The sequence below is a fragment of the Amia ocellicauda genome, chromosome 5 (genome assembly GCF_036373705.1).
Source record: "Amia ocellicauda isolate fAmiCal2 chromosome 5, fAmiCal2.hap1, whole genome shotgun sequence".
Lineage (NCBI taxonomy): Eukaryota > Metazoa > Chordata > Actinopteri > Amiiformes > Amiidae > Amia > Amia ocellicauda.
The window spans coordinates 20,707,175-20,734,024 of NC_089854.1; the positions used below are offsets into that span (position 1 = coordinate 20,707,175).

The window sequence follows — 26,850 nt, forward strand, 5'->3', positions numbered from 1 at the left end:
AAATATTTAAAACTTTTTGCAGACATGCTGGAACTATGTGAAACTATGACATAAATATTTAGAAATATCAGCCTGTGTTCAGAGCCCCTGACTGCAGTTTCCTCATTTACTCTTGTCTGTCGGCTGCTCACCAAAGACAGATTCAAATAAATATAAATATAATTGTTATGCTTATTATAGTGTCAATAGGCAATAACATTCTTTATATAAAGGTATTAATAATACATGTAATAATAACAATAATAATACAAACAATGGGTTCCCAGTTACCTAACTGTGTGACAAGTAAAAAACACTTTTTTTGCATTGTGCAAAGTAAAGCAGAATGGCGAATGGATTTGTATTAAGGTATCTTACTTTCTTTAAACTACCCTCCTTCACAATCGCTCTGCCTGTCTATCCACTGCTCTCTGTTGTGTGTGATACATGGCGCTATACACAGAAAGTGGGCTGCTGCTGTTTTGCTCTGAAGATAGTAAGCACTACGGTTGGATGTGCAACACACACACAGACAGACACGCTCACAGAACAAAGAGCTCAGCTTCCCTCTGACCGGAGAAACGGCTCTATGTTGTTTTATCACAACCATCCAGTCTCTAAAGCATCTGGCTTCGATGTGCTCTGGTCTTTCCCACTCCCTCGCTCCCTCCCTCCCTCCCTCCCTCCCCAGTGGCTCAGCAGGGCGAGGAGGACATCTGGTCGTACTCTGGGCACTTGAGCAGGGCTGGGTAGTTGGCGTTCATCTGCAGGGACGCCTCGCTGGAGATGTCGGAGGGGCTACGGCCGCGGACCCAGGCATCCGGGTGCAGGAACTGGCCACTGTAGTCAGAGCAGTTGCTGAGCCGTGGCCGGTAGAAGCCCGGGTGGGGTCTGTAGATCTCCTCCGCGGTGTATCTCTTCATGAACAGGTAGACCGACATCACGCCGGCGCTCTGAAAACACAGGCGGACATGTTCATTATCGTACTTTGCTTTTAGGAAGTTGACTTGAGTTCTAACGGCTCTTCCTGTTGGGGGAGGCTGTGGTTATTAGCAGCTGCTATGGCAATGCTGAAACAATGTTATATTTTTTAAAGAATCGAAAGGTCAAATGCTGCCCAAGTTTATCGGCACCGCTGCCAATCCCTGCCTCACCCACGGCTGTCTCTAGACAGAAAATATTGTCATTAAAGATTGAATTAATCTCCTCTTCCTCCTCCTTCTCTGTTGTTGTTCATCTTTTTGATTTTCTTATGGAAACTACTTTATTCATCTCACACAAGGCCGATTGGAGAATGCGATGTGCCGAAATGAATGAGTCAACAAATGAAAACAAGGACACCTCTGGGGGGCGGGAGCTGGGCACAGCGAGGGGCGCTTACCTCGGTCAGCAGGAAGGATATGGCGGCGAAGGCGAAGGACCAGCCGTACTTGTAGCTGAAGTATGCCTCATTGTCCTTCGTCCGATTCAACATCTCGTCGTTAATGCTGGATATGTAGAGAACCAGCCCGACCACCAGGGAGAGTCCTGTCCCAGAGAGAGAGAGAGAGAGTGAGAAGAGGAGCAGCAGGTCACAGGTCCGTATGGGTGAGCTGCCGGTAGCGGGGGGCTGCACCTCCAGCTGACGTTACCGTGAGGAGATTAGGAGGTTAAACATCTGAAAATAACTAGACTAGACTAGATAACCCTGTGAACTGCAGCCAGGCAGTGAGGCGTCACAGACTCCGGCAGCTGCCTGGTGGATGTGTGTGAATCTGCCTCCTTCAATCTCCCTGTCATTGTGCCTCCCAGGGGCCGGTGGCAATAAGGACAAGACAGACGGTTACAAAACTGCATGAAAGAGGAGGATGGCAGGCCTTTCCTTTCACTGTCTTTGTGTTGTTGTGTAATTTGCACCTTAAAAGCCCCCTTGAATTAATGATTGAGATTGCTATTATTGTTATTATTATTTTAGAAACCATTCAGTCTTACAGCTCTCAGAGGCGCACACCACAACAAGAGCAAGAGTAAGAAAACAGATCTTTGTCTTTGTATCTAAAAGAACTTTCCTTTTTACAGTGCAGTAAAGAAAATAAAAATCCTCACTGGTGACACAGTAGGCATTGCTGTATCTTGCTCATATCTGCCCAAATCCCTGTTGGTGAGTGAAGATGAGGAGGAGGGGGGGACAGACTGAGCTCACCTGACAGGATGAAGAAGATGCCGGACACGAAGGCCAGGATGGTCCTGTGGGGGCGGATGTGGCCAATGTTGTTGAGGACGAAGCCGATGAACATGAAGAACAGGCTGACCAGGGGGAAGGGTGTGGCCGACCGGATCATCTCTGAAAGACAGCGAGAAGAAGAAAAAAAACACCCCTCAGCGACTGCGTTTCAATGAAGGCGACACAAGCTGTGAACCAGAGCTCTGACAGGTTTCTAAAGTGTTTCCTCCCTCGAACTCTCATGTGGCTGTGCCTTTGTGTTGCACTTGCCCCGCCCCCTGTATCCTAAAGTTGCGCATGAAAGTAGTGTGCGGTCCCTCCCCCCCCCCCGACTGACGAGCTGCAGGACTCCAGCCTGTGCCCGAGGGACGAGGTGGGCCTGCACCCCAAGGTGATGGACAAGCAGAGACATAGGGATGAGTTTCAGAACTGTACTGTCTGCCTGTCTGTCTCTGTCTCCCTCTATCTGCCTCTCTCTCTCACTCTCGCTCTCATATATATATATATATATATATATATATATATATATATATATATATATATATATATATCTCATCCATGGAAATTCCATCAGCTCTTTGGGTTTTTGACCTGATTTCATAAGCCTAGCAGCTCAGATGTTTCCACTGTGTTGCTGCCTGAAGAACAAAGAAGTCCCTGCCATCCTGGGGTTTATGCTCTCCTTCCACTTCAGAGAGATGTTACGGCTTTGATGCTTTCAACACACAATGCACACCTTTTATGCCTTTTTTGGCACCCAGTTTTCTCAAAATGCACAAAAACAAACAAAGGCCAGATCCCCAAAAGACACTCAAGTCTCTTGAGGTGCACAGAGGGAATCCTCTCCGGGTGTAAACACATTGGTGCTCATCTCGTCTGCCCAGTGTGGGGAGTCATGGTCCAGTCTGAGCCTTCATCAATCAGTTGATTAACATGATTATTGGTTATTTATGATTCATACATCACCTCAAACTGCCAAAGGACTTTGGGAAACCTATTCTGGGGACTGTGTGTGTGTGTCTGAATGTGTGTGTCGCAGCTGTTTTCTGTACCCTGGGAAAAAAAAAGCGACTGAGAGGAATGAGTAAGATTTCCGTTTTTTTTCTGAAGTTAGCAGCAGCAAGTGTGTGTCTTGTGGTGTGAAAAGATAATTTGGCTTCATATGTCTACAGCTGACTGTTTTGAGCTCCCCCTGTGGGTTACGTCACCACACACAAAGATATAAACTCGAATTGTGCCTCGACCCTGCAGAATAGACACCACGTGATCCTCGCACTATTGATCGTGGCTCGGGGGAAAGCAATGACCATAATGGTAGAGGAATGTCGAGTGCCAGGGGAAAGCGGGCACAAAGAAAAACAGGAAAGCAAAGAAAAGCTAAGAAAAGGAGGCACTGATGTGGGTCGCTGGCCATGAGAGATGACTGTTGTACGCGTCTGCACTAGAGCTTCCTTGGCGAACACACAGATAAATAAATACATCAGAAATCCCAAGCCCTTCAGGGAGGAGACGAAGCTTGGCCGACAGCAGTTTGTTTACCACGCGGTGTCTTTACAGATGTGTCTCCACACGGCACATTAAACAGCAACAGATTAATTTAAAAAATATGTTTACAGGAAAGGGAAGACACAGCTCGATGACTGCGGCCCGGCTGCCCTGGCTCAGCCCACTACAGCGCCATTCTGTCATGGCACAGCTGGGAAGCTGCTGCCGTGTGAATCAGTTAGCAATCTCCCCTTATAACCATGCAGAATCGGTTCAGACTGATATGATCCATTGCAGTTACATTTGTTCCTTATTGTCATTTATTTGATTAAATGTTTTCTTTTATTTCTATGGACTCAAAAACTGCATTTAAAAAAACTGCACCTTTACCACAGGGGGGCACTGTTTCTATGCTCTACAGTTTCAGGAAGCAGGAGAGTCTGTGAGAAGGTGACTGTGTTTGCTGAAACAGAGCGAGAGAGAGGCTCATCTCAGCGCCAGCATGTGGGTTTGCAATGTGAAAGCAAACCCAATCCTGCTGCCGAAAGTGTGTTTAGCAAAACAAATCAACACAAAAAGAGCTCAAACAGGTACAACACACCACAGGAGACCCGGCCACTCACTCAGCACGCTGATTGTGGATTCAGACGTCATCTGGACATTCATGGGCATCACGTACTCAATAGTGAAGCAGCGTCCTCGCTCTTCCCCTGAGAGAGACAAAGGTACAGGAGAAGTGCGTTTGTTAATGGAAAAAAATGCACCTTGGACAGGGACTTCATTAATTAATTTATTCATTCATTGAAAAGAGACTCGGGTCTTGTAGATGCATGAGGTTTGTTTAAAGAAGCCCATGCACAAGACACCCCAAAAACAAACACGAGTCGGACCCCATGTTTGTACAGAAAGAGGCACCGGAAGGCAAAGGAGGGTCTGCTATGTTCTCCTCTGTTTCACAGCGGTCAAAGAGGTCAACCCTACCCTGAGCAATTCCTAAGAGCTGCTGTCCTGGAGGCCCAGCAAAGACATCACAAAGAGTTACCCCATGAGATAGAACTACTGGGACTCATAATTAAAAACAGTTCATATATATATATATATATATATATACACTCACCTAAAGGATTATTAGGAACACCTGTTCAATTTCTCATTAATGCAATTATCTAACCAACCAATCACATGGCAGTTGCTTCAATGCATTTAGGGGTGTGGTCCTGGTCAAGACAATCTCCTGAACTCCAAACTGAATGTCTGAATGGGAAAGGTGATTTAAGCAATTTTGAGCGTGGCATGGTTGTTGGTGCCAGACGGGCCGGTCTGAGTATTTCACAATCTGCTCAGTTACTGGGATTTTCACGCACAACCATTTCTAGGGTTTACAAAGAATGGTATGAAAAGGGAAAAACATCCAGTATGCGGCAGTCCTGTGGGCGAAAATGCCTTGTTGATGCTAGAGGTCAGAGGAGAATGGGACGACTGATTCAAGCTGATAGAAGAGCAACTTTGACTGAAATAACCACTCGTTACAACCGAGGTATGCAGCAAAGCATTTGTGAAGCCACAACACGTACAACCTTGAGGCGGATGGGCTACAACAGCAGAAGACCCCACCGGGTACCACTCATCTCCACTACAAATAGGAAAAAGAGGCTACAATTTGCACAAGCTCACCAAAATTGGACAGTTGAAGACTGGAATGGACAGAATGAGATCATGGATCCATCATGCCTTGTTACCACTGTGCAGGCTGGTGGTGGTGGTGTAATGGTGTGGGGGATGTTTTCTTGGCACACTTTAGGCCCCTTAGTGCCAATTGGGCATCGTTTAAATGACAAGGCCTACCTGAGCATTGTTTCTGACCATGTCCATCCCTTTATGACCACCATGTACCCATCCTCTGATGGCTACTTCCAGCAGGATAATGCACCATGTCACAAAGGTTGAATCATTTCAAATTGGTTTCCTGAACATGACAATGAGTTCACTGTACTAAACTGGCCCCACAGTCACCAGATCTCAAGCCAATAGAGCATCTTTGGGATGTGGTGGAACGGGAGCTTCGTGCCCTGGATGTGCATCCCACAAATCTCCATCAACTGCAAGATGCTATCCTATCAATATGGGCCAACATTTCTAAAGAATGCTTTCAGCACCTTGTTGAATCAATGCCACGTAGAATTAAGGCAGTTCTGAAGGCGAAAGGGGGTCAAACACAGTATTAGTATGGTGTTCCTAATAATCCTTTAGGTGAGTATATATATATATATATATATATATATATATATATATATATATATAATCACAAGGAGAAGTCACAGACAGTCAGATGTGTTTTCTCCACTGCATCCACATTCTTCGCTCTCATATCCTTCGCTAAAGCCCTGAAGTGAGAGATTGCTCAGGAGCCAGCTGGCATTGGCACTGCTGTTGTCACAGCAAAGGGAAAGCACCGCAAGACAACACTGTGAGCAGGGCCCCCCCGCAGCACAGTGATGAAGTTCTGAGACAGTAGCCGAGCGATGGGCGAACCGGTCACAGGGGGGAGTCGGAGGTGAAGAGGATATCTCAGTATCTTACTCAATTGTTTTCTTAAGATGTGGTCCACTGAACCCCGAGACAGCCCATCACGACCGCTTGGCCGGTCTCTGCCGTTGCGACTCTAATGAACTCTCCTCTCACCCCGGCTCTCTGTCTGCTCTGTCCGATCTCAGTGGACTGACCTTTTTTTATTTAATAGGAAGCGCATCTGAACTTATTTTATTTTAGGTTTGCTTTAAAACTTGACCCCGCAGATGCCATGCATGCTCAGTCACTGCCCAGCAAGAGAGGGGGATGCCAGCAGAAATGAAAGCTCTCGCGTGTGTCGACTGGGTTTGAGCCATATGACCACAGACTGCTTATCCTCTTGGCTTTAATCAGTGTAACTAAACTTGCCAGTCATAATTATTAATAATTTTTAAGTGCCCAGCTATGTACAACACTTCTAGCTAGACTCATAATAAACCAAAACAAGGGTTTCAATCTGCACAAAATCTCAAACCGCAAGAAAAAGAAAGACATAATTTACGAATGTATCTATTTGGTTGTAATCTAATGGTAAGGAATTTAGATAAAGGCAAGACAAACACCGGAGCTTAAAACTATACTCTGCCTGGACTGAACTGGGTGCTGAATTGAAAACTTCAGTGTCGTCAAGAGGCCGGGATACGATTCTTATAATGTGCAGAAGTTGATCCAGAGCATATGGGGTGGGGGGGCTGCCTCTCATCTCCTGAGATGATAAAGTTAGTGCCTTTAAATCCTTGACAAGTCTCTGTATCACCTAATCAGGAGCCCATCCGAAATTAGGGTTTATCGTGCAGCAAGCTGCCAAGAAGCTAACGATGTTCATAATCCTGGATGATTTACGAGGTGACAGCGCGGCCAGACGGCTATTTATATCGAGGCACGATGTTGCTAAAAGGAGTCCTATTGCTGCCCGGTGTGAAGATGAGAGATTCTGATGTTTCTGCTTCTGCCAGTTGGCCTAAAACTGCCGCCGAGCCTCTGTTTGAATCTCAAACTGGCAAGCCAATGCGGTCTGATCTGTGCCCGGGCACTGTAAAGCAGATGGAAGATAATACAATTTCATTGTAGTCTTATACATATATATTGCATCGTTTAAAGCCCCCTCCTGAATACCAATTATAAATGGCTGACTGCCTTGACAGGGCTTCTACCATCGATTTAAATTCGGCTCCCTGACAACGATTGCCATAGCAATGCGGTGGAGAAGTAGAGGGGAATTACACACAGCTTTCATTTCGTTCTGGGGGAGCCATCAGCACTGGACTGGAAATTAAGTTAATAGTTGTTGAAGAGTAATTAACAAAAAAAGCAGCGTTTTAGCCTTCAAAGGGGGAGATAAATGGTGCTCTGTGAAGTGCAGTGTACAGTTGGCAGCTGGGGAGGTGTAAAAGCACAGTCTCATTAGATCTCAGGGAAGTAGTTTAATTGAATCGTTAGCGACCCTTCCTCCACAACACGCCTACGCTGACAACCTCAAAATGCATCAGTGTCCCACATGCACTGCCAGTCTGAACTGTAGGAAACTATACTGCTTTTAGGCAGCTTTTATGCCCTGCCTTCCACGGATGTGAACATGGTTTCTGCACAAATACTGTTCGGCTGTATCTGAGAGCCATTTAAGACAGGCTAATTCACAAGACCTACATCCAAGTCTCCGCAACACAACCGCCTGCCTTTGGCAAATTAAGTCAAGCGATCAGACCTCAGACCGGATGGTGGAACCGTTCCCGTGGCCCCCCACTCACTGTCCTTTCACACCTGCCTCTGACAGGAGACTTTAAGAGCCACCCGTCCTGCCGTAAATGAAACGTAGCAGCTGTTCGGTGACATTTAAGGTTTGTGTTGGCGGAAGTGGGTGACGGCGAGGTCAGAGGTGGTGTGTCTAGAACTGTAGAACAAGACCCAGACATCACACATCACAGCCGAGGAGCCCCCTCAGCGATCAGACAGACGGTGTCAATACCTGGTTTGACGGAGGGCGCGATTCGTTCTGTAGCCGGCGTTTCTACAGAGGAAACGGTGAGAGTTAGTGCCCGTCGGCTGCATTGAGAGAGAGAGTTAGTCATGTCACTTATCACAACGATGGTGAAAGACCCGCACAGGTTCACACCGACAGCCATCAGCGATCGTGTGAAGCACTAAACAGGGAACCCCGGTTATATGGCAGTGCCACTCCAGGATGGGGAAACTGGGGACGTGAGGAGAAGTGGCAGGAGAGATGCACCTGCCTGTCAAACAACCGGCAAGCAGGTAAAAGGGGAGTCCAGCTGTGATCTCAACATCTGGAGCCAGCCGAGGAGCATGCAGATGAGCAGCACAGAAACCCGCGGGAACAAGGCAGGCACAGTCCACGAGAGGGACGGGGTGGGGTGAGGTTTGGCAGGGGGTTGGGGGTGCAGGAGTGACACGCATTTGTGAAAGGTACGGTGGAAGTGCGAGACACAGATCAATTAACAGTTTTCTCACAGTTGTCGTGACGAACAAACACAGAATAGCTGGTGCTGTTTCACAGTCAGGGCACAAGTTCGCCACAGTGAGATCTGCAGTCAGCAGTGGATTCAAACTAATGATATCTGAGTCACTGTAGGTTTATTGACAAGCCTTGTGCCACAGATTTATGACTAAGTATTCTAGGAGTGTCTCCCTGACGGGGGACTGGGGGAAAAACAACACAGCTGCTGAACGGACCCTTTCAATGGCTGCCCCTTCAGTCTCTGCACTGCAAGCAAAACTGTTCCACACAAGCTCAAGACGGGGGGGTGGAGACACAACAACCAACACACGCACTGGACCGTGGGACAAAGAAACAGCAACCTTCAAAATGACATATCTGAATATAATAATGATTACTACTGTTATAACTACTACTGACAACAACAACAATAATAACAGATGCATTAATAGGAAATTAAACATTTTCAATAAACATGCACAAATATTTTAGATGAAAAAACACTGAAAACGCCATTTGATAACTGCTGTAATATCTTTTCGTTGTTGTTGCAGGAATAGACAACAAAGAGAGAGACGAAGAGACAGTAGTACAGCGCAGTATTGTGCAGTACAGTGCAGTACAATGTGGTGGAGTAGATCTCAAGCAAGTATCCCTGGGACCCAGAGTGCAAAACTTCCCAAGGTTGACTTCCGGTCACATTTGTATTATCAAAATAAAGCCTCATTTGAGGTGTCCTCTAACCCAGGAGAAATCTGAACATGCCCGTATCTTTCAATAAAACGGTCAGCTTATAAATGCCACAGTGATGTCATCAACAAGCGCCAGATAGCCAACGTTAGGAAGTTCTGTCTGGAAACACACATCTAAGCATGTTGAGGATAGTGCCAACACTTTCACCACCTTCACTTGACAGAAAAAAGAGAAACTGTGTTCGTGCAGACCAGCCGGTATAACAGCTGTTTAAACAATACAAACTAAAGCAATACAATACAAATAGGAGTGGAAGTCAACCTAGGGACGTTTTGTATGATGGGAAATATGGTATCCTACTTAGGCCAGGCCAGGTTCAGACCAGGCCAGACTCACCAGTCAGGAAGCAGACCCTCCAGAGCCCCGAGTGCAGCGACACCTTGATCTCGGTGCTCTGGTTCTGCGGCAGGATGATGCCCTCCTCCAGGTAGAGCCAGTAGTCGGTGCTGACCGCAATGCCCAGCAGCCCCAGGCCGCACACGGCGAACACACTGCTCAGCAGCGTCAGCGCTTTCCTGCCACATGCGCTCATTCCACACGGCAGCCAGTGGGGGGCGCAGGCAGAAAGAGGAGCTGGGGAAACACAAGAGGGTCAGAGGATCGGTGTGCGGCCCACTTCACCAGCAGCTGGAGGACGGAGGTGGCCGGCATTGATCCTTCAGGGCCGCGGATTTCTGAAGTAGGTCCCAGTTGTCATCACCACCCAGTCGCAACCCAGAAACAGCGCTTAGTCGGATCGATTGAGGAAATAAACAGTTAAATAAAGTCAAACCCCAAGGGCTCAGCGGGTCGTCGCTCCCCATCGCTGCCTCACGAACCGGAAAATCACAATGAGTTTAGAAATCCAATTTGTTGATTGAGCAATTATCACAGTTAAGAGTGACAGTGCCCTCTTAATGACATAATGTGCCAGACAGGGTTACCCTATACAGGATGCATGTTAGTGCCTGCGCCATTGTGTTCTTGCGTTTTCCCCCCATTTGCAGGTGGCCAAGTTCAAACTCGGCAGAGCTCCGCACATCATTATTATTATTATTATTATTTATTTATTTCTTAGCAGACGCCCTTGTCCAGGGCGACTTACAAAATATAAGAGCAATACAAAGTGCAATAATACAGTGCAGTTCAAGGCATAATCAATTTTACAAATTCAAATTTACACAAGTGTATATGAGATATACAGTTAACAATATATGAGGTCTTACATCCTAGATTGTAAAAGCTGATAAGTGCAGACAAGATGATAAGTCAAAGTCAAGGGCCGAGGGAAAGGGAGCGTAGGGGAAATCAAAACCAACAATACAAGTGTTAGGAATGCAAAGGCAAGAGTATGACAAAATGATGTATAAATGCAATCTTACAGGAGAGTAAATTACTAAATTACAAGTACTGTCTGAAATGATGTGTCTTGAGTAAGTGCCGGAAAGAGATCAAGGACTCTGCTGTTTTGACTTCGGTGGGCAGGTCGTTCCACCACTTAGGGTCCAGGGATGAGAAGGAGCAGCTCTGGAGGAAGGGGAGTGGAGAGGAGGCAGAGTTAGTCTTCTGGCACGAGGGTCTGAAGGTAGCTTGGTGCAGTGTGGTCGAGACATCAGTAGGTGAGGGTCAATGTCTTGAACTGAATGCGTGCCGGTATCGGGAGCCAGTGGAGGGAGCGGAGCAGTGGAGTAGCGTGTGCGAATCGTGGCAGAGAGAATATCAGACGAGCCGCAGAGTTCTGGATGAGCTGGAGCGGCGGGTAGTAGATGCAGGCAGGCTGGCCAGGAGGGAGTTGCAGTAGTCCAGGCGGGAGAGGACCAGCGACTGGACGAGTAGTTGGTGAGGAAGGGACGGGTTCGGTGTATGTTGCTCAGGAGGAATCTGCAGGAGCTCCCAATTACTTCATTAATGTCATGATTTACTGAGGTGGACTTATCTAAAATGGTCATATTTTATTTTTAAAGCTGATATCTTACAATTTATTGATGACTCAAAACACTGAACCCACAGAACATTTCAGAGTCTGGAGAGAAGTGTTTGATTCATCCATTTATTTTTTTAATTAGACCAATTAAGGAGCTGAGAACTCTGCAGGAAGAAAACCCAGCAGACACCCCTGACCTACAGCATCACGGACTGTGGATGGTGCATTATCCCATCTGAAGGAGAAAGACCTTCCAAATCAACCAAATCAAGGTGGAGACCCAGACAGATGGGCACTGAACTAACTCCTGCAGTAAGCATGAGCGGAATAATTCAGCAAACTCTTTCACACAGTGCTGGAGATCCAGGATATGACCGGGAATAAAACCCAGGAACTGACTCTGCACTCTGTTGTGTTTGTTCCGTACTCAAAAATGTCATTTCTTCTTCTCCATTTGGTTTGACAAAGGATCGGCACTCAAACTACGCTGCCTTTCCGCGCCCTCAGCAGGGTGCAGTGCCATCAACATGCCTGCCGGGATCATCCCCGCCTGCTCAGAGACCCAAGACAGAGCCGTGCTTTGCGGTGCCATTATCCTTATTGTCAAAAGATTTATCAGCCTTTTAGCTTCTTAATGACCTGGATCGTATCAGTTTGCATAAGTGCTCTACTGGCTTTCATAACTTACATTCGCCACACACTGGCACCGCTGATGGAGCGCTGGAAAGCTTGCGAGGAACAAAAACCGGGTGATGATGTTGGTTGTTTACTTATTTGTTTGTGTCTCTGTGTGAGAGAATGAAGAGATGTTGCAGCCAGACAGCGCTCTGCATAAACAGGAAGAGACTAATGAAATCGTTTTGCATACATATGCATATTAATGGGGACTCGGGATCAAGATGACTTTCATGAGGAGAGGAAGCGATCTGAGCGATGATTTATGGTGTTGTGGTGAAAATACGTGCAGCTGTGAGACTAAAACAAACCATGATTCAGTCACAAACGCCAAATGTACCTTTACTGTACAAAATACTAGAGAGTGAAGGTCACAAAAAATATTTAAAGCCAATATGAAAATGTTTGTCAATGCAAGACTTTGACATTAACAATTACTAGTCTTTAAAAGGTAGTCTCTCTCTATATAATTTTAAATCTTCCCTTTCCATACTTTTGCTCAAATTATAATTTGGATATGACTCTTGTTGAGGTAACAGGGAACATGCAATTAATTTGACTTGGTCTTAAGAAATAAATTAAATTACCCTGGGGGTGTTTTAAATCCAACTGTCCCTCATACAGCGACAGGGCAGACCAGACAAGGCATCAAAAAGAGAAAGTGCTGAACATTGTGTGCTTTGATTTTGCACAATCACCATGTCTGTTCTGGGGGGGGTGGAATGCACAAGATCCTCACAGACGTGTCTGCATGAGACACAGCTCTGCATTTTTAATATTGCACAGTTATAGGGAGCAAAACACAAAAAAAACTGTGGTACATTTTGAAAAGGTTTATGATCTATTTTTAATTCAAAGAAAAATTCAGGGGAACAACCAGAGCAACATCATTTAATACAGCCGCTGGGGTGAGAAATATTTCTGCATCGCTGAGGGGGAAACACTGCGCATTATTAATATCTGTGATTGTGTTAACTGCAGGAATAACTAACTAACGTTTAATGTGGGGCTGGAGTTCTCAGATAGACCATTCTTGAGGCCCTTTTAACGATCATAATTAGAACAAACAAATTAAGTTTGTGCTGAACCTGAAACGGCTGTATGTGTTTATTTATAAAGAACAATATTTATTAGAGTAAACGAATCACAGATTAACATGGTAGGGATCCGATACAATTACAACAGCATGTCAAGCACCCTAAATCACGATCATGGCAGAGATATTCAGGGGATGGAGGGAGACGAGAGCCTTAGAGATGGAAACATTTTGGAACAGGGGAAGCAACGATGTGTCATTATGCACTTAATTTTGTTTAATTGTGTTTTCTGAACTCCATGGACATACATTATTATTAATATTTTTATTTCTTGGCAGACGCCCTTATCCAGGGTGACTTACAACATAAGTGCAAACAAAGTGCAAAAATACAGTTAGGTAAAGGCATCAATCATTACAAATTCAATTTAGCTACATCTGCACAGAGATGCAAACAGCCATTCAGGGCCTTGTAGGATTGCTTAAATAGCACGTTTATTGCGATACATGTGATTGTAGGGCAAATGACTTTCGAATGTTCTTTGAAATTAGTATATCAGTGATGAAACTTGTTCTGGAACACGTGGTGTGGAAAGTGGGTCCTGTTTCCTACACTGGCATAAGCCAACATGACACAGCACTGTTTTTGTTTGTGTAATTAAACTATGGATAAACCCACGGGGGAGTTCTGTGAGAGCAGCACAGAGAAACGATCGGGTGGGGATTAAGCATTTCTTTAATCCCGTTTTTCTATAGGAAAAGAAGGGCAGCCACTGTGGCCATGGGCAGAGGTGTGATGTGAGCGTCTCCTGTGGAAACTGTGACGGGAAACTAGACCCACGGGGAGAGACGAGACGGGGGCAATGTTTGTGTGGTAATCTTGTAGTGAAGTGCAGTAAAGCAATTATCTTCCTCATGACTCAGCCGAGCACGGACACAGCTTGAAACCAAGGGATTTTGCCAAGTTTAAAGATTTCAAACATGCACACAGTCACACATGTGCTCACACAAAAACAAACACGTACAAAATCCCACTCTTACCCAATCACACATGCACTCACACACACACACACACACATCCCATCAAACCCCATCACAATTGATGTCTTTTTGCCCTTCTTGTTTCATCCATCCAAAGCAACAACGCTAACATATCAAAAATAGTGCACAGGCGCTAAATAATCACTATCTTGTTCTTTGTGTAATTTTTCCAAAATTACAACAATCCCACAACAAGCATATGTATTTGTCAAGATATAAAATGGATGTGACAAATATGAGTTTTGTGGCTTTATTACCCCCTCCATATTTCTATGACTAAATCCTTCTTAAGCAATAATCAATCAATTCCCAACAATGACAAAATGCACTCAGTGTAACAGTAATTCAATGGTTTTCTGATTAGAAATCCCAGTTGGTTTTCTGGGAATAGCCCAGGCTGCCGGTTTTTGGCAGAGGGTTTGTCTGGGCACAGCTTCCTGCTGCCCTGACCCAGTGTGGGCAAGATGGGGGCAGCAGAGCGTCAGCTGGGTGTCCCATTGGCGCAAGGCGTTCTGGGCCAGGGCTGCCCGTCTGGCTGGCAGTAGTCAAGGTTGCAAAGTAGGTCAATCGCACTCATTCATACTCTCACACTCTCTCTCTCTCTCTCTCTCTCTCTCTCTCTCTCTCTCTCTCTCTCTCTCTCTCTCTCACACACACACACACACACACACACACACAAAGAAAAGTGGCAATGTAAAAGTAAGTAAAGAATGCCCATCAGATTTTAGTGTCTGGGTTTTCTCCGGCACATCCACAAGAGTACAGACTGTTTAGAAATAACATGTATAAAACATAGCCCAGTTAAGGCAATCCTGCTACTCTTCAAAACAAGGTCCACAACTCTCTTGCGTTTCTCTCTGAACTCTTAATTCTTCTTTCTCTGCTGCTCGAGGAAGCTTGTTTGGGGGAGTCATTCAGCCCCATCTGTTCATGTCACTTTTTGTCTCCTGGCAGTAGTTGCCGATGGCTGTGATCTCAGTAACCCCGGCACAGCAAAGTCACGAGACAGGTAAGCATTCAAACTAACAGGCTTCAACTCTGCCGTGAAATCAGCTTTGGTCTTTAATAAGAATAAATTAGATATGAATTTTTAAACTGGAGGAGCGACAGGCTTTTGAGGAATATGCAGTCTTTGAGATATTGGCAGATACTCCTACATCTCAGCAACCACCCACACAGCACATTAGCGCCGTGGACTCAGTGTTAACCCTGTGCTGGCACTGACACTGGTCTGAGAGGAACGACAAAAGCAACAGACTTCAGACGCTTGAACAGCAAACTGCACATATAGCTACATTATAGCATTAAAGTAATGGGACAAGCCTCCTATCACCCAGATGAACAGGCATTGGGGTCACATGACACATCAGCCCACCCCTTCCCAACTGTCGAACCCCACCACCCTGGCAGATGGCTGTAGATATATAAAGTTTATAAACATACAAACTGTGAATCTGCAGTTGTGTTCTGACACTTTAGTTCTACTTGTTCTAGATTGTCGTTGTTCTCTAAGTTGTTGCTCTGATTTAGTTTTTCAGTTTACTGCCCTCCCCACCCCCCATACACAAACACACTCTCCTCCCCCCACCACCCATCTCCTAAACGCCATGCAAAATTAATGCCGTTGTTGCCAGAGAGTCAGGCTTCCTTCCCCTGGATTTCATTATCAGAACCATCCTGTCAAGCATTTGAAAAGACATTCATGTGTTTCTCCTCCAGCTCTCTCTCTCCCTGGAGGATATAGAGATTAAAGGTTCACATTCAATTTCCTGAGTAGCAGTTTTTTTCCTTTTCTTTCCTTTCTTTCTGATTCTGGTCACATCCATTGATATAATAATCTGCCGTGTGTATTGTGAAGGGTGAAGGGCATTTCATGTAGTGCTAACTTATGTTATTTATTTATATATGTATTTATATATGTATCATCATCATCCACATCATGTATTTATCCCCGGCTGGATGACGGCCTCCACAGGGGTTTTTTTTGGTCTTCTCCTAGACGTTTTTATCTTTTGACAGGCCTATACACAAGTTAAACACATCAGTATCAGTATTTTTGTGGGTTGTGTGCATGTTTGTTTTAGGGGTGAGCAACTCATAAATGCAGTCCCAGTTAATCTATTCCTCGAGGACACTGCCAGGGAAATTATCTTCTCAAAATAAGTATAGTACAGTCAACAGGAAAGCACCTTCACCTACACTACCAGTCAAAACTTTTAGAACACCCCCATTTATCCAGTTTTTATTGAATTTAAGCAGTTCAAGTCCAGTGAATAACCTGAAATGGTACAAAGGTAAGCGGTAAACTGCCAGAGGTAAAAAAAAAGTGTATTTTTCAGTTTTTGGTAACCTAATGTACATTTCAGAGTTATATACAGTGTTACTACACCCTCTGAAGCATTATTTGGCAGTGTTATGCACAGCTCCTGTGCATAGAAGTTACACTGTATTCCTACAATGCGCACGTGGTTTGAAAGCTTTTTCTCTTGGCTACCAGCGCGTTTCATTCTCAAACACATCCGATTTACAGTTTCCGTGTTGCCCGCTGTCATTCAGAGCCCGGGGGGTAAACATGCATGCAGTCTGCTCTGGAGGGGGGGGGGGGGTCTCATTCAGATGGTCACAGATCACTCAGTTTCGATCGGATTTCTTTGCAAATAGGCTTGTTTTGTTCAGAACAACCTAATGATTAATCCAGTATATACTATTACATAGAGAAGTTCAGATCCAATTATCCAATTATTAGTTCACTGTAAACAGAGTTTTCCATCTTGACAGCTCTCTACGGGTGTGTGTTGCTTCTACCAAAATGTGGATGGCCTTATTTTGACCAGTAGACTGTCTGGTTCCAGAATATGTCATAATTGTCAATATTTTCTGAGGTTTTTTTATTCCTACTCAGACCAAGTATCCCCCCACCCCCCATTTCAGAATGCGGAGGGGGGTGGGGGGTATAAAAACCTAATATTTCACATCAGAGAATGCTTCACGTGGTTAGAAAGCTGAGAGTCTCAGCTTTCATGGGATACCAAACACTTGGCAAACAACACAACAGTGAAGAGTACACATGGGATTAAAGAGGGGCACACAGATTTGGTGCCCTTTTAAGGGTATCAGAGGGGTTTGTCAGGGGTTACATTTGTTAAACAAAACGATTCCATGATTTCTTTTTTTATCTCCAATTGTTTATTTGTTCTATGCTTTAATTTCAGAGTACATTGAGACATTAAACTGCGTAAATTTCAATAAAAACTGGAAACATTTAGGTGTTCTAAAACTTTTGACCGGTAGTGTAAATGTTTGAAGCATGTGGGTGGCCTGAGGTGGCATGGGATGTTTGTAAGTGAGTGTATCATAGTGTATAAGTCTGTGGCACGGACAACACCCCCCAGGTTCACCACAGCACACTGACCTCCTGTGCCCTGAAACTGCTGTTGGTGTAGTTGGTCTGGAGGCAGACAGGCAGCAATAACCGACATCCACTGAGGATTGACTGCATGTTACGTGCAACCTGTAATTATGTGCTAATAGACTGGTATAAAAAATAATTTATAATGTGATAATGTGATATTGGCAACCACTAATCTAAAGAGTGACCCTGGCTTTCGACACAGCAGGCAGTGCGTCTCACGTTTCGTAGCCGATTCGCAGTAAGTGTAGCCATTCAAACAGATGCCTTTATTTTAAATTAAAAGTCATTTACACTACATCTCCCTTGAAGTGACGCGTATTTTCTGTGTTGCTGAACTGTGATTTCCCTAAAACCTAAAATCCCCATACTGGATAGTATTTGATTTTCCGTTATAATACTAATACTACCTTATCCAAATACAACTGCTACTACTAATAATGTGAAATTAAAGTAGTCGACTGTATATGGGGCTTTAGAAGAGATTATTATTATTATCCGTTCTGTCAATCATTTCTGTTACAGCTTTATATGCTAAAATCAGAGTTGAGTGTGTTGTACTGTGCTAGCCTCACAACACAGTAGGGTAGTGTACTGCAATGTGGCAAAAATGTAGAGTGGTGTACCGTGGTAAAAACACGATCAGGTGTTGTGTTGTGTATGCAATCTGGTAGCCTAGTAACACAGTAACGCTTTGAATTCCCCCCCTGCTTTAGATGCCATAGTAACCACAATCTGTTTTCACATCAAACTGCAGCGATACAAAATTAATGTGTTTATTTTTCAAAATAATAATATAACAGTGATGTGATATACACTCACCTAAAGGATTATTAGGAACACCTGTTCAATTTCTCATGAATGCAATTATCTAACCAACCAATCACATGGCAGTTGCTTCAATGCATTTAGGGGTGTGGTCCTGGTCAAGACAATCTCCTGAACTCCAAACTGAATGTCTGAATGGGAAAGAAAGGTGATTTAAGCAATTTTGAGCGTGGCATGGTTGTTGGTGCCAGACGGGCCGGTCTGAGTATTTCACAATCTGCTCAGTTACTGGGATTTTCACGCACAACCATTTCTAGGGTTTACAAAGAATGGTGTGAAAAGGGAAAAACATCCAGTATGCGGCAGTCCTGTGGGCGAAAATGCCTTGTTGATGCTAGAGGTCAGAGGAGAATGGGCCGACTGATTCAAGCTGATAGAAGAGCAACTTTGACTGAAATAACCACTCGTTACAACCGAGGTATGCAGCAAAGCATTTGTGAAGCCACAACACGTACAACCTTGAGGCGGATGGGCTACAACAGCAGAAGACCCCACCGGGTACCACTCATCTCCACTACAAATAGGAAAAAGAGGCTACAATTTGCACAAGACTGGAAAAATGTTGCCTGGTCTGATGAGTCTCGATTTCTGTTGAGACATTCAGATGGTAGAGTCAGAATTTGGCGTAAACAGAATGAGAACATGGATCCATCATGCCTTGTTACCACTGTGCAGGCTGGTGGTGGTGGTGGTGTAATGGTGTGGGGGATGTTTTCTTGGCACACTTTAGGCCCCTTAGTGCCAATTGGGCATCGTTTAAATGCCACGGCCTACCTGAGCATTGTTTCTGACCATGTCCATCCCTTTATGACCACCATGTACCCATCCTCTGATGGCTACTTCCAGCAGGATAATGCACCATGTCACAAAGGTCGAATCATTTCAAATTGGTTTCTTGAACATGACAATGAGTTCACTGTACTAAACTGGCCCCCACAGTCACCAGATCTCAACCTAATAGAGCATCTTTGGGATGTGGTGGAACGGGAGCTTCGTGCCCTGGATGTGCATCCCACAAATCTCCATCAACTGCAAGATGCTATCCTATCAATATGGGCCAACATTTCTAAAGAATGCTTTCAGCACCTTGTTGAATCAATGCCACGTAGAATTAAGGCAGTTCTGAAGGCGAAAGGGGGTCAAACACAGTATTAGTATGGTGTTCCTAATAATCCTTTAGGTGAGTGTACATGCTTGGGATACAGAGACAGGGAGACATGAAAGACAGAGACATTAAAAGGCACAGACAGCTGGCAACTGAAAGCTCTGGGTCTCTAAATGAACCGGCAACATGCAATTTAAAATGAATGAATGAAGTGGGTTCAAATTCAGCCCCAGTCCGAAAAACAATGGGGGCGTGTCGTGGGGGACAGGGGGTGTGTCGTAGGGGACAAGAGTGAAGTCTTTGGCAATGATGGTCTGTGTGTATACTACACTTTACCAGAATTTTACCATGCTACACCACACTTCATTTTACCCTACTATTTACTCTTGTTGGGAACAAAAGTGTCACAGCCTCGTCTTTGAGGTCGGGTGCTGTAGGACATTTCTTGTCCCCTTATGACCCTCAGTGGAACCATTCAGAGTCCTCTTGCCAAAGACAAGGTGCAGAAAGTAGGTGGCTTTGGTGTCCCCATTTGCAAAGGAGGTGATAGCCCTTGGCACGTATCTGCTTTATTTATCTAATACCTGCTCAGCCTGAATGAAAGTGAAAAGCCTCATCTCTGTCTCTGGTTAGCGAGCAGCAGGAGTATTCAACTCTCACTCAACAGCTTCGTCAGAAAGTAGGTCAGCGCCTCTTTAGCAGTTCAATGACCGTGCCCGCAGCCCCATCAGCTGTAATTCAATTGCATTAACTTCACAACAGTCGGAAAAACAAACAACAACAACAAACAAACTGCTGGGGTCTCGGCTGAATTCACAAAGACCGCTGCATCCACTTTAGCTTTTATTTGCTTCAAGGTTCAAAACAACTAGAGGAATACAGATTCATCTTTTTATAATTAACCATACCAACCTCAGGGGGGGAAGAAAAAAGCCCAGATGTCCGAACACCGACAGCGATTAATATTTTATTTATATGTTGTGAAACAATGTCACCCTGCAGTATTAAGCGCATGAGAATGAACTGGGGGCTGACTGGGCTTCCCCTGTCCAGCCTCCTGCAACAAAACAATCCCCCTGTGCTGAAACTTCAAAGTCAGAACTGCTCGGTGATAAACGAAACTCAGCTAATTAAGCTGCTGCCATTCAAGTGTCTTGGCAAGCTGAGTACTGACATGGGACAGCTGTTTTTGCTCATTTTCTAGCTTCAGAAATCCGTATTGCTGTCGTGAACTATAATGCATAGGACAGAGCTGGACATACAGAGACACGGCCTTCATATAAGTATTTCATTCACAGACCCCTGATGTATTCTGTATTATTTACTCACTTTTAAAAACCTAGATCTCACTTGACCTATACAGAATCCCTTCAGCGGAACATTGACAGGTACAAGCGGTTGTCAAGACGTATGCATGCATGTAGCCGTCTTGAGCACAAGAGACCTCTCCCATCTCTGTCTGCTGGCTCTGCTCCCCTGGGAGATGGTGGTGATGGGGGGGTCCTGGCCCATGCACTAGTACACATGAGCACAGGATCTGTGTAGCCAATGAGCCAGTGACCTAGTTCACTGGATCACCGATTCCAGACCCTGTCTTCCGGAAAGTGTGTGTGTGTGTTTTCTGCCGATACACAAGGTCAGTTCTCAAACTCAGGATTAGGGGACACGTGTGGAGATCCAGGCCAGGGGATATCAGGAGGGGGGATGGGGCTGACATGTACCCTTTGCTCATAAACATCCATCACCGGCAGTCGGAAGCGTCTCTGCTCAGCAGCTGCACAGCCCTGCACTGCAAACTGACGGAGGACAGCACTTAAATCGGCACGGACCGACAAAAGTATACCGGAGGTGTCAGAGGTTTTCATTCTTTACACTTTTCTGTGCTCAGTGTGTGGATCAACGGTTATGTTCACATTATCTGAAACACTGACATGAACAACAATAGAAATGTCAGTAAAATGCAGACTGACTTACAAGGGTCACCCACAGTTTCTGATCTCAACTACACAGGCTCCCCTAACTGCAGTCCTGCGCATTAGGAACAGGGCTGATGTCTCCGAGTTTTTTATTTTTAAGAGAATAAACTAAACACAATGCACAAACAATTTTTAAAGTAGGAAGCCACCTCCAGCACTGCTAACCTCTGGGGGACGAGGAGGGATTGGCAGATTTGTGATCTCTCTTCAGGGTCTGTCAGGCAAGAGAGGCTTGTTTTCACACTGCATAAACAAATCAAGCTTTCACTTAATCTCCTTACCCGGTAAACTGTTGATTTGATGTGTCGTCTCCCAGCTGGTAATTGAAGACCTACTGAGACCTGTCAGATTTTGGAAAGCTCCTGTTTATGTACAATAACACTGTGATTTTGAACTGGTCACAGTCAATATGGCAGTGACCCAATTCCTCAAACTGCTGTCCCCTCAAACACGCCAGTGACATTTGTCAGCAGATTAACCATGCCAAGCACATGTTTGGGAACATTTTCTTAGACACTCTCCAGAGAATTTTCTGTCAACTGCAGTATTTTGCACTTGACGAAACTATTATTTTTTAGTTAGGGAACCTAGCAACTCCAGCAGACACACGATCAGCAAGACAGATTAATCTATCGGTCTGAGGACAGGACTGCAGTATTCACTGCACAATGGTGGGCTTTCTTTCTTTCCTTTATTTGTTTTTCCATAATCTTAGCATTTATTAGAATCCACTTGTTCCGCCTTTGCTTTTTGGATAGCACCTGTATATAGTGTATGCAACTCCTAGAATCACAAATCCGGGCTCAGTGTTGGGACGGTCCCACTCAAAAAACAACCTACAAAATATAGTAGAGAACGTTTCTGAGGTGCTAAGCGAAGAGGCTTTTTTCCCTGTTCACAGTGGGTGGGAAAGGTTTGAGACAGCTAAGTAAACACAAGCCTTTCCCCTCCCTTGAGCAGCTTTATGAAATTGGTTTCCCGTTTGTTACTTTATGCAATTCAAATCTGGCAGTGTGGCAGTGGGCCGCACCGTGAGGCAGTAATGTGTGAAGACTGTAAAATGCCACAGAGATTTCCTTTCTTTGGTGCCAGAGCCCACACTTGCCACACATTGTCTGAACTTCGTCAACTGCGATTCCTGTGCTGCACAAGAATGCGGGGCTATTATCGGGGGACTTCATCTGAGCGCTTGCCTCTGTACTCTGTCATCCTGATGAGTGGACAAAGAGAATAATAATAAGAAAGACAGTATTTATCCCTTCCACTGTAATTATCCAATATTTCAATGCATGCATCTGCAGCACTTCTCCTCTGTTCCTTGTTTCTTTTTCTTCTAATCAGTTCAAAAGACCAGTCAGTCAGGAATGAGGCTTTCTGAGCAATTACCTTTCCAATTATTCAGATATTTACACCTCCCGACAGAAATCTTATATATAAAAAAGGATGAAAACTTCACATAATTCACATAATTAAGAGATATATATATGGTCGCCCACCCCAGGACAGAGATAATTATAAACTGATAGACACTCGGCAGGGGAGGAAGAAGTGAGAAAGTGGCACAGCTTTGGCTGCTGCTGACAGACAGGCAGGACATCGGCCCGGCTGCAACAACCCAGTCACCAGACACACCCCAAACCAGGCCTGGGGATTTTGTTTAAATAAATAAATAAAAATAAGAATAAGAATAAATAATACCAGCAGTATGAGGCTATACCACTCTGAAGCCCAATCTCATCAGATCTTCGAAACTAAAATGGAAACTGTTATCAATTATTATTACTTTACTTAATCTAAACACCCCAGCCTGGACTGACGTGCTTACACACATTCATTGACATTCAAAATCATACCTAAAGCCACTTTCTTTACATTCATGTGCAACACCATCCCTTGCACGGTGTACTGTGACATTAAGAGTCAGATGTCCAATCACTTCCGATAAGCAAGAGGGGAGACGTGGAAATCTCCAAGTTTAAACCTGACGTGATAACGAATAACTCAGAACTGTGTCGCCAACCAGGGCAACGGAGCATGCTGTGTGCATTGAAGTGTGCAGAAATCCCCCCAAAAGATCTGCGCTATGCACGTGTATATATGTGTGTGTGTGTGTGTGTGTGTGTGTGTGTGTGCATGTTGCTTTTTGTCAACCACTGTTTCCATAATGATCACATGTTTAGTTGCTCATCACGTTAGTTTTAGGAACTCCAAAGATAGTTACAGCAACTGGAGAGCGGCGTCACGTCTGCAATAGCCGCAGGGGCGAAATATATTTTCTAGTGATTCCAGCAATTCCGACACAGAAGCATGTGATGTGGATGTGTGGGATTTACCTGGATGGCACAGTTGTTTCCTGTCATACTAACATGGGGGAAGCAGCTACCTGGCACAATACAATTCAACACACGCATTTTAGGAGCAGTAGTGCAGCATGAGAGGCACTTTTGAGAGGTCTTTTGAGGCAAACTTTGCTTAGAGGAAAAAGGAACTTGTATTTTTGTCGCTTAAACGATGTGCTCCCAACACCTGAGGAGCTGAATCAAGTCAGCAGTAGTGGAAAACGGTGAAGCAGGGAGACCGGCAGGCTGGTAAAACTTTGATGAGAAACGGCACGACGATTATCGGAGAATAGTTCACGTTCGCAAAATGATCTGTCTGTTGCAAAACGCTGTCAGATGCACCAGCTGAATATAGGCTGAATAATCAAGCACGTTTTCAGAGATTCGTAGATGTTCTAGACATTTCATGTGGTCGGTGCATATCTCATTTTAACAATGTCTGCATCCCAGCCTTCACAGTATTACCGAGCAGCATCTCAGATATCATCATTAATACGGCATTGGGGTCTCCAGATGCACAGAATTTGTCCGTGACAGCTTTTGTAATGGAGCTGCTCGTTGAAGCGTCAAAATGTATTTTGAAATGTAAAGTGACATTTTTTTTTAATGATATTATTAAGGGACAAACTTAATATATATTGTATACAATTGTGTGTAAAACTCCCAAATGAAAACCAGTTAACCAGTCCTCTGCTTATAGACTGGATAGGATCCTTGGATCACTCAGTTATTAATGGACACCAAACGAGCACAATGGGTCGAATGGCCTCCTGTCAATTGTAAACTTTCTTCTGTTCTTCTGTTCTTATGACAGCTGCGACACAAACACCACTGGTCCCGGGTTGGCGATGTCACTATGTCTTTCCCTGCTGTAGCGGGACCCATTGCAGTAAGAGTCCTCAACGCGCTTTCAAAGCAGGTACCCGACACAGAAAGACTGGTCTCCCATCGTGGCTGTTGCCTGAGCAATGCTCGTTTACAGAAGATGACACTGTATTTGGATTGGGGGCATTTCCATGTTGTTTGGAGATGAACCGATTCATCCCTGCCCAGTGGAGCTCTGACTGGATGTATCAGTTTAGAGGATCCCCTGTCTGTGTTATTTAAACAGTGTCCATGGAAAATAGATATCAGCATTTCTGTTCGGAATAAGCTTTACACACCACGTTAACATAACCCCATCACACAACCTTTTTCAGCCCTTCATCTATCACCAAGAGACGACAAACTGCAGATGGACTCCCGGGAACACATCACTGGAGACCACAGGACTGACTGTAGCCCCAGTGCGAAAATAAACGATGCACTCCTCTCTCTTGTATATATTTTTATATAGCAAAAACAAACAAACAAAATAACAGTGTAAACAACAGTATAGTGTTTTGTGTATTTTATTGTTGAATAACAGCATTTTAGGCTATTGTACTCGTCGTGTCAATCACAAAGTGATCCTGCGGACGGGGCTGTCCAGGGTGCTGAAATCTCTCGCTGTACTCACGCAGCATACATTATTGCAATTAAACAACACCTCACATGCAGATTAATAGCAGCGACTGGTCTTGTTAATTGATTTGCAAATTAATTATAAAGTTGAGTTTAAGAGAAAAGTAAAAAATTATCATATCCAAACAAACCAGCAATTAAACACACACAAACAAATACAATAACTAATTAAATTAAGCAGTGCACTAAACACATATCGCTGTAGACTTTTGGTTGAGACTCAAATTGGATTGTAAATGCAGCTCATGATTGACACTTGATTACCCCGCATTAGCGACATTCAAGTAGCCTAAATTATAACCCGCCGCCCAGGAAAGAGACTCCATCAGAAGGCACAAGTAAATCCACAACATGGCTTTTATTTCAGTTTAAAACACAAGTTCAACGTGTTGCCAAATCTGTGCGCAACAGACCCGCCAGAGATCGTGCATTTAAAAGGACGTTTATTAGATAGATATCTTTGGCTTAGATATCCAACGCCAAATACATTTCAACGTGTGACTGATCCCAGGAACTGGACAAAGCTGTGGTCAGACACATCGCCGTCCTCTATCAATGTGAGGAGACTTAAAGAAACCAGACAACAGCGCGCCTGCCTATGCTCAGGGTTTGCGCGTTAGTTTTAACGCATTTGTAAACGCTGATTTATACATCTTCGTTTCTCCCTGGTCAGACGCGGAAGAGAGACCCAAATTGTGTATGTATATTCATATGAATTAAAAGCATGCCAGGGAAACAGCCACGTCCACAAGGAAATGGATCAACATCAGGTATCGCCACAATTCCACATGATAACACTTTTTCAGATTATCCCACACTTAACATTTTACATTAGCCTTAAACATGTATCATATCATATGCATCACAGTTAACTCGCCTACTAAAGCGACTTACTGCCACCTCTCACATCATAACTGCACAAATACAATACGACACGCTCAAACGAGACGGGAGATTAAACTTTATCATCTCGGTATGGATCTTGCTAAAGTTGTTTTTGTGGGGAGGAGGGCGAAAAAATAAAAAATAATAAGATTAGACCCTCACAATACATGCAACAAGACGGGAGATGTTTACCTTCTTGACGAAGTCTCGGGCGGTGGGGTCGCAATCGCCCGGGTGCTGGGGGTCTCTCCGCCGCCGCACGCTTCACGCACCGGGGGACCACGCCGCGGAGACGATGAGGCGCCGGGGGGTGGGGGGGCGGTGCGAAGCAAACTCAATAAAGTCAAACGTGCATGTAGGTCTCCTCACGGGGGGCTCTGGTGGCGTCTCCGGAGCAGCTCCTGGAGGGTCTGCCTGGCCGAGACTGCGCGGTGCGGCTGGCGGTCCTGCAGCTCCACAGCCTCGCTCACTTCCACTGCGGGGGGCTGCGGCGCGCGCCGGACCACACGGCGCATCACGTGGGTGGCATGTCACACGTTTGGAAACCTGCTGAGGGCCAGGGATCACGATGGCATCACAATGGGGCTGGCGTGTGGCGGCACCCGATCCGGTCCGCAGGCTCCCACAGTTTAAAACAAACACTGATAAAACGTAGATGCATGCTCTTACAGTATAGGGCACTTTAATATATATTCTCATAGCTTGAA

The 26,850-nt window shown here is 44.9% G+C and overlaps 1 protein-coding gene across 1 annotated transcript; it reads right to left on the reverse strand.

Annotated features, from left to right (window-relative positions):
• Positions 1-674: 674 nt before the first annotated feature.
• LOC136750568 (voltage-dependent calcium channel gamma-5 subunit) lies at positions 675-26,583 on the reverse strand. Its single transcript, XM_066705710.1, has 7 exons — positions 26,336-26,583; positions 9,780-10,016; positions 8,202-8,243; positions 4,291-4,377; positions 2,162-2,302; positions 1,361-1,506; positions 675-932 (listed from the first exon to the last, which is right to left on the reverse strand). Exons 2-7 carry the CDS (start codon positions 9,973-9,975, stop codon positions 675-677), a joined length of 870 nt encoding a protein of 289 aa, XP_066561807.1. The 5' UTR covers positions 9,976-10,016; positions 26,336-26,583.
• Positions 26,584-26,850: the final 267 nt, after the last annotated feature.

Excerpts from the sequence above, each read along its gene's own strand:
- LOC136750568 (XM_066705710.1), bottom strand. The coding sequence starts at position 9,975 with ATGAGCGCATGTGGCAGGAAAGCGCTGACGCTGCTGAGCAGTGTGTTC. Across the intron at positions 8,244-9,779 it reads GAGGGTCTGCTTCCTGACTG|AAACGCCGGCTACAGAACGA; the intron begins GTGAGTCTGGCC and ends TTTCCTCTGTAG. Across the intron at positions 4,378-8,201 it reads CGCGCCCTCCGTCAAACCAG|GGGAAGAGCGAGGACGCTGC; the intron begins GTATTGACACCG and ends TGTCTCTCTCAG.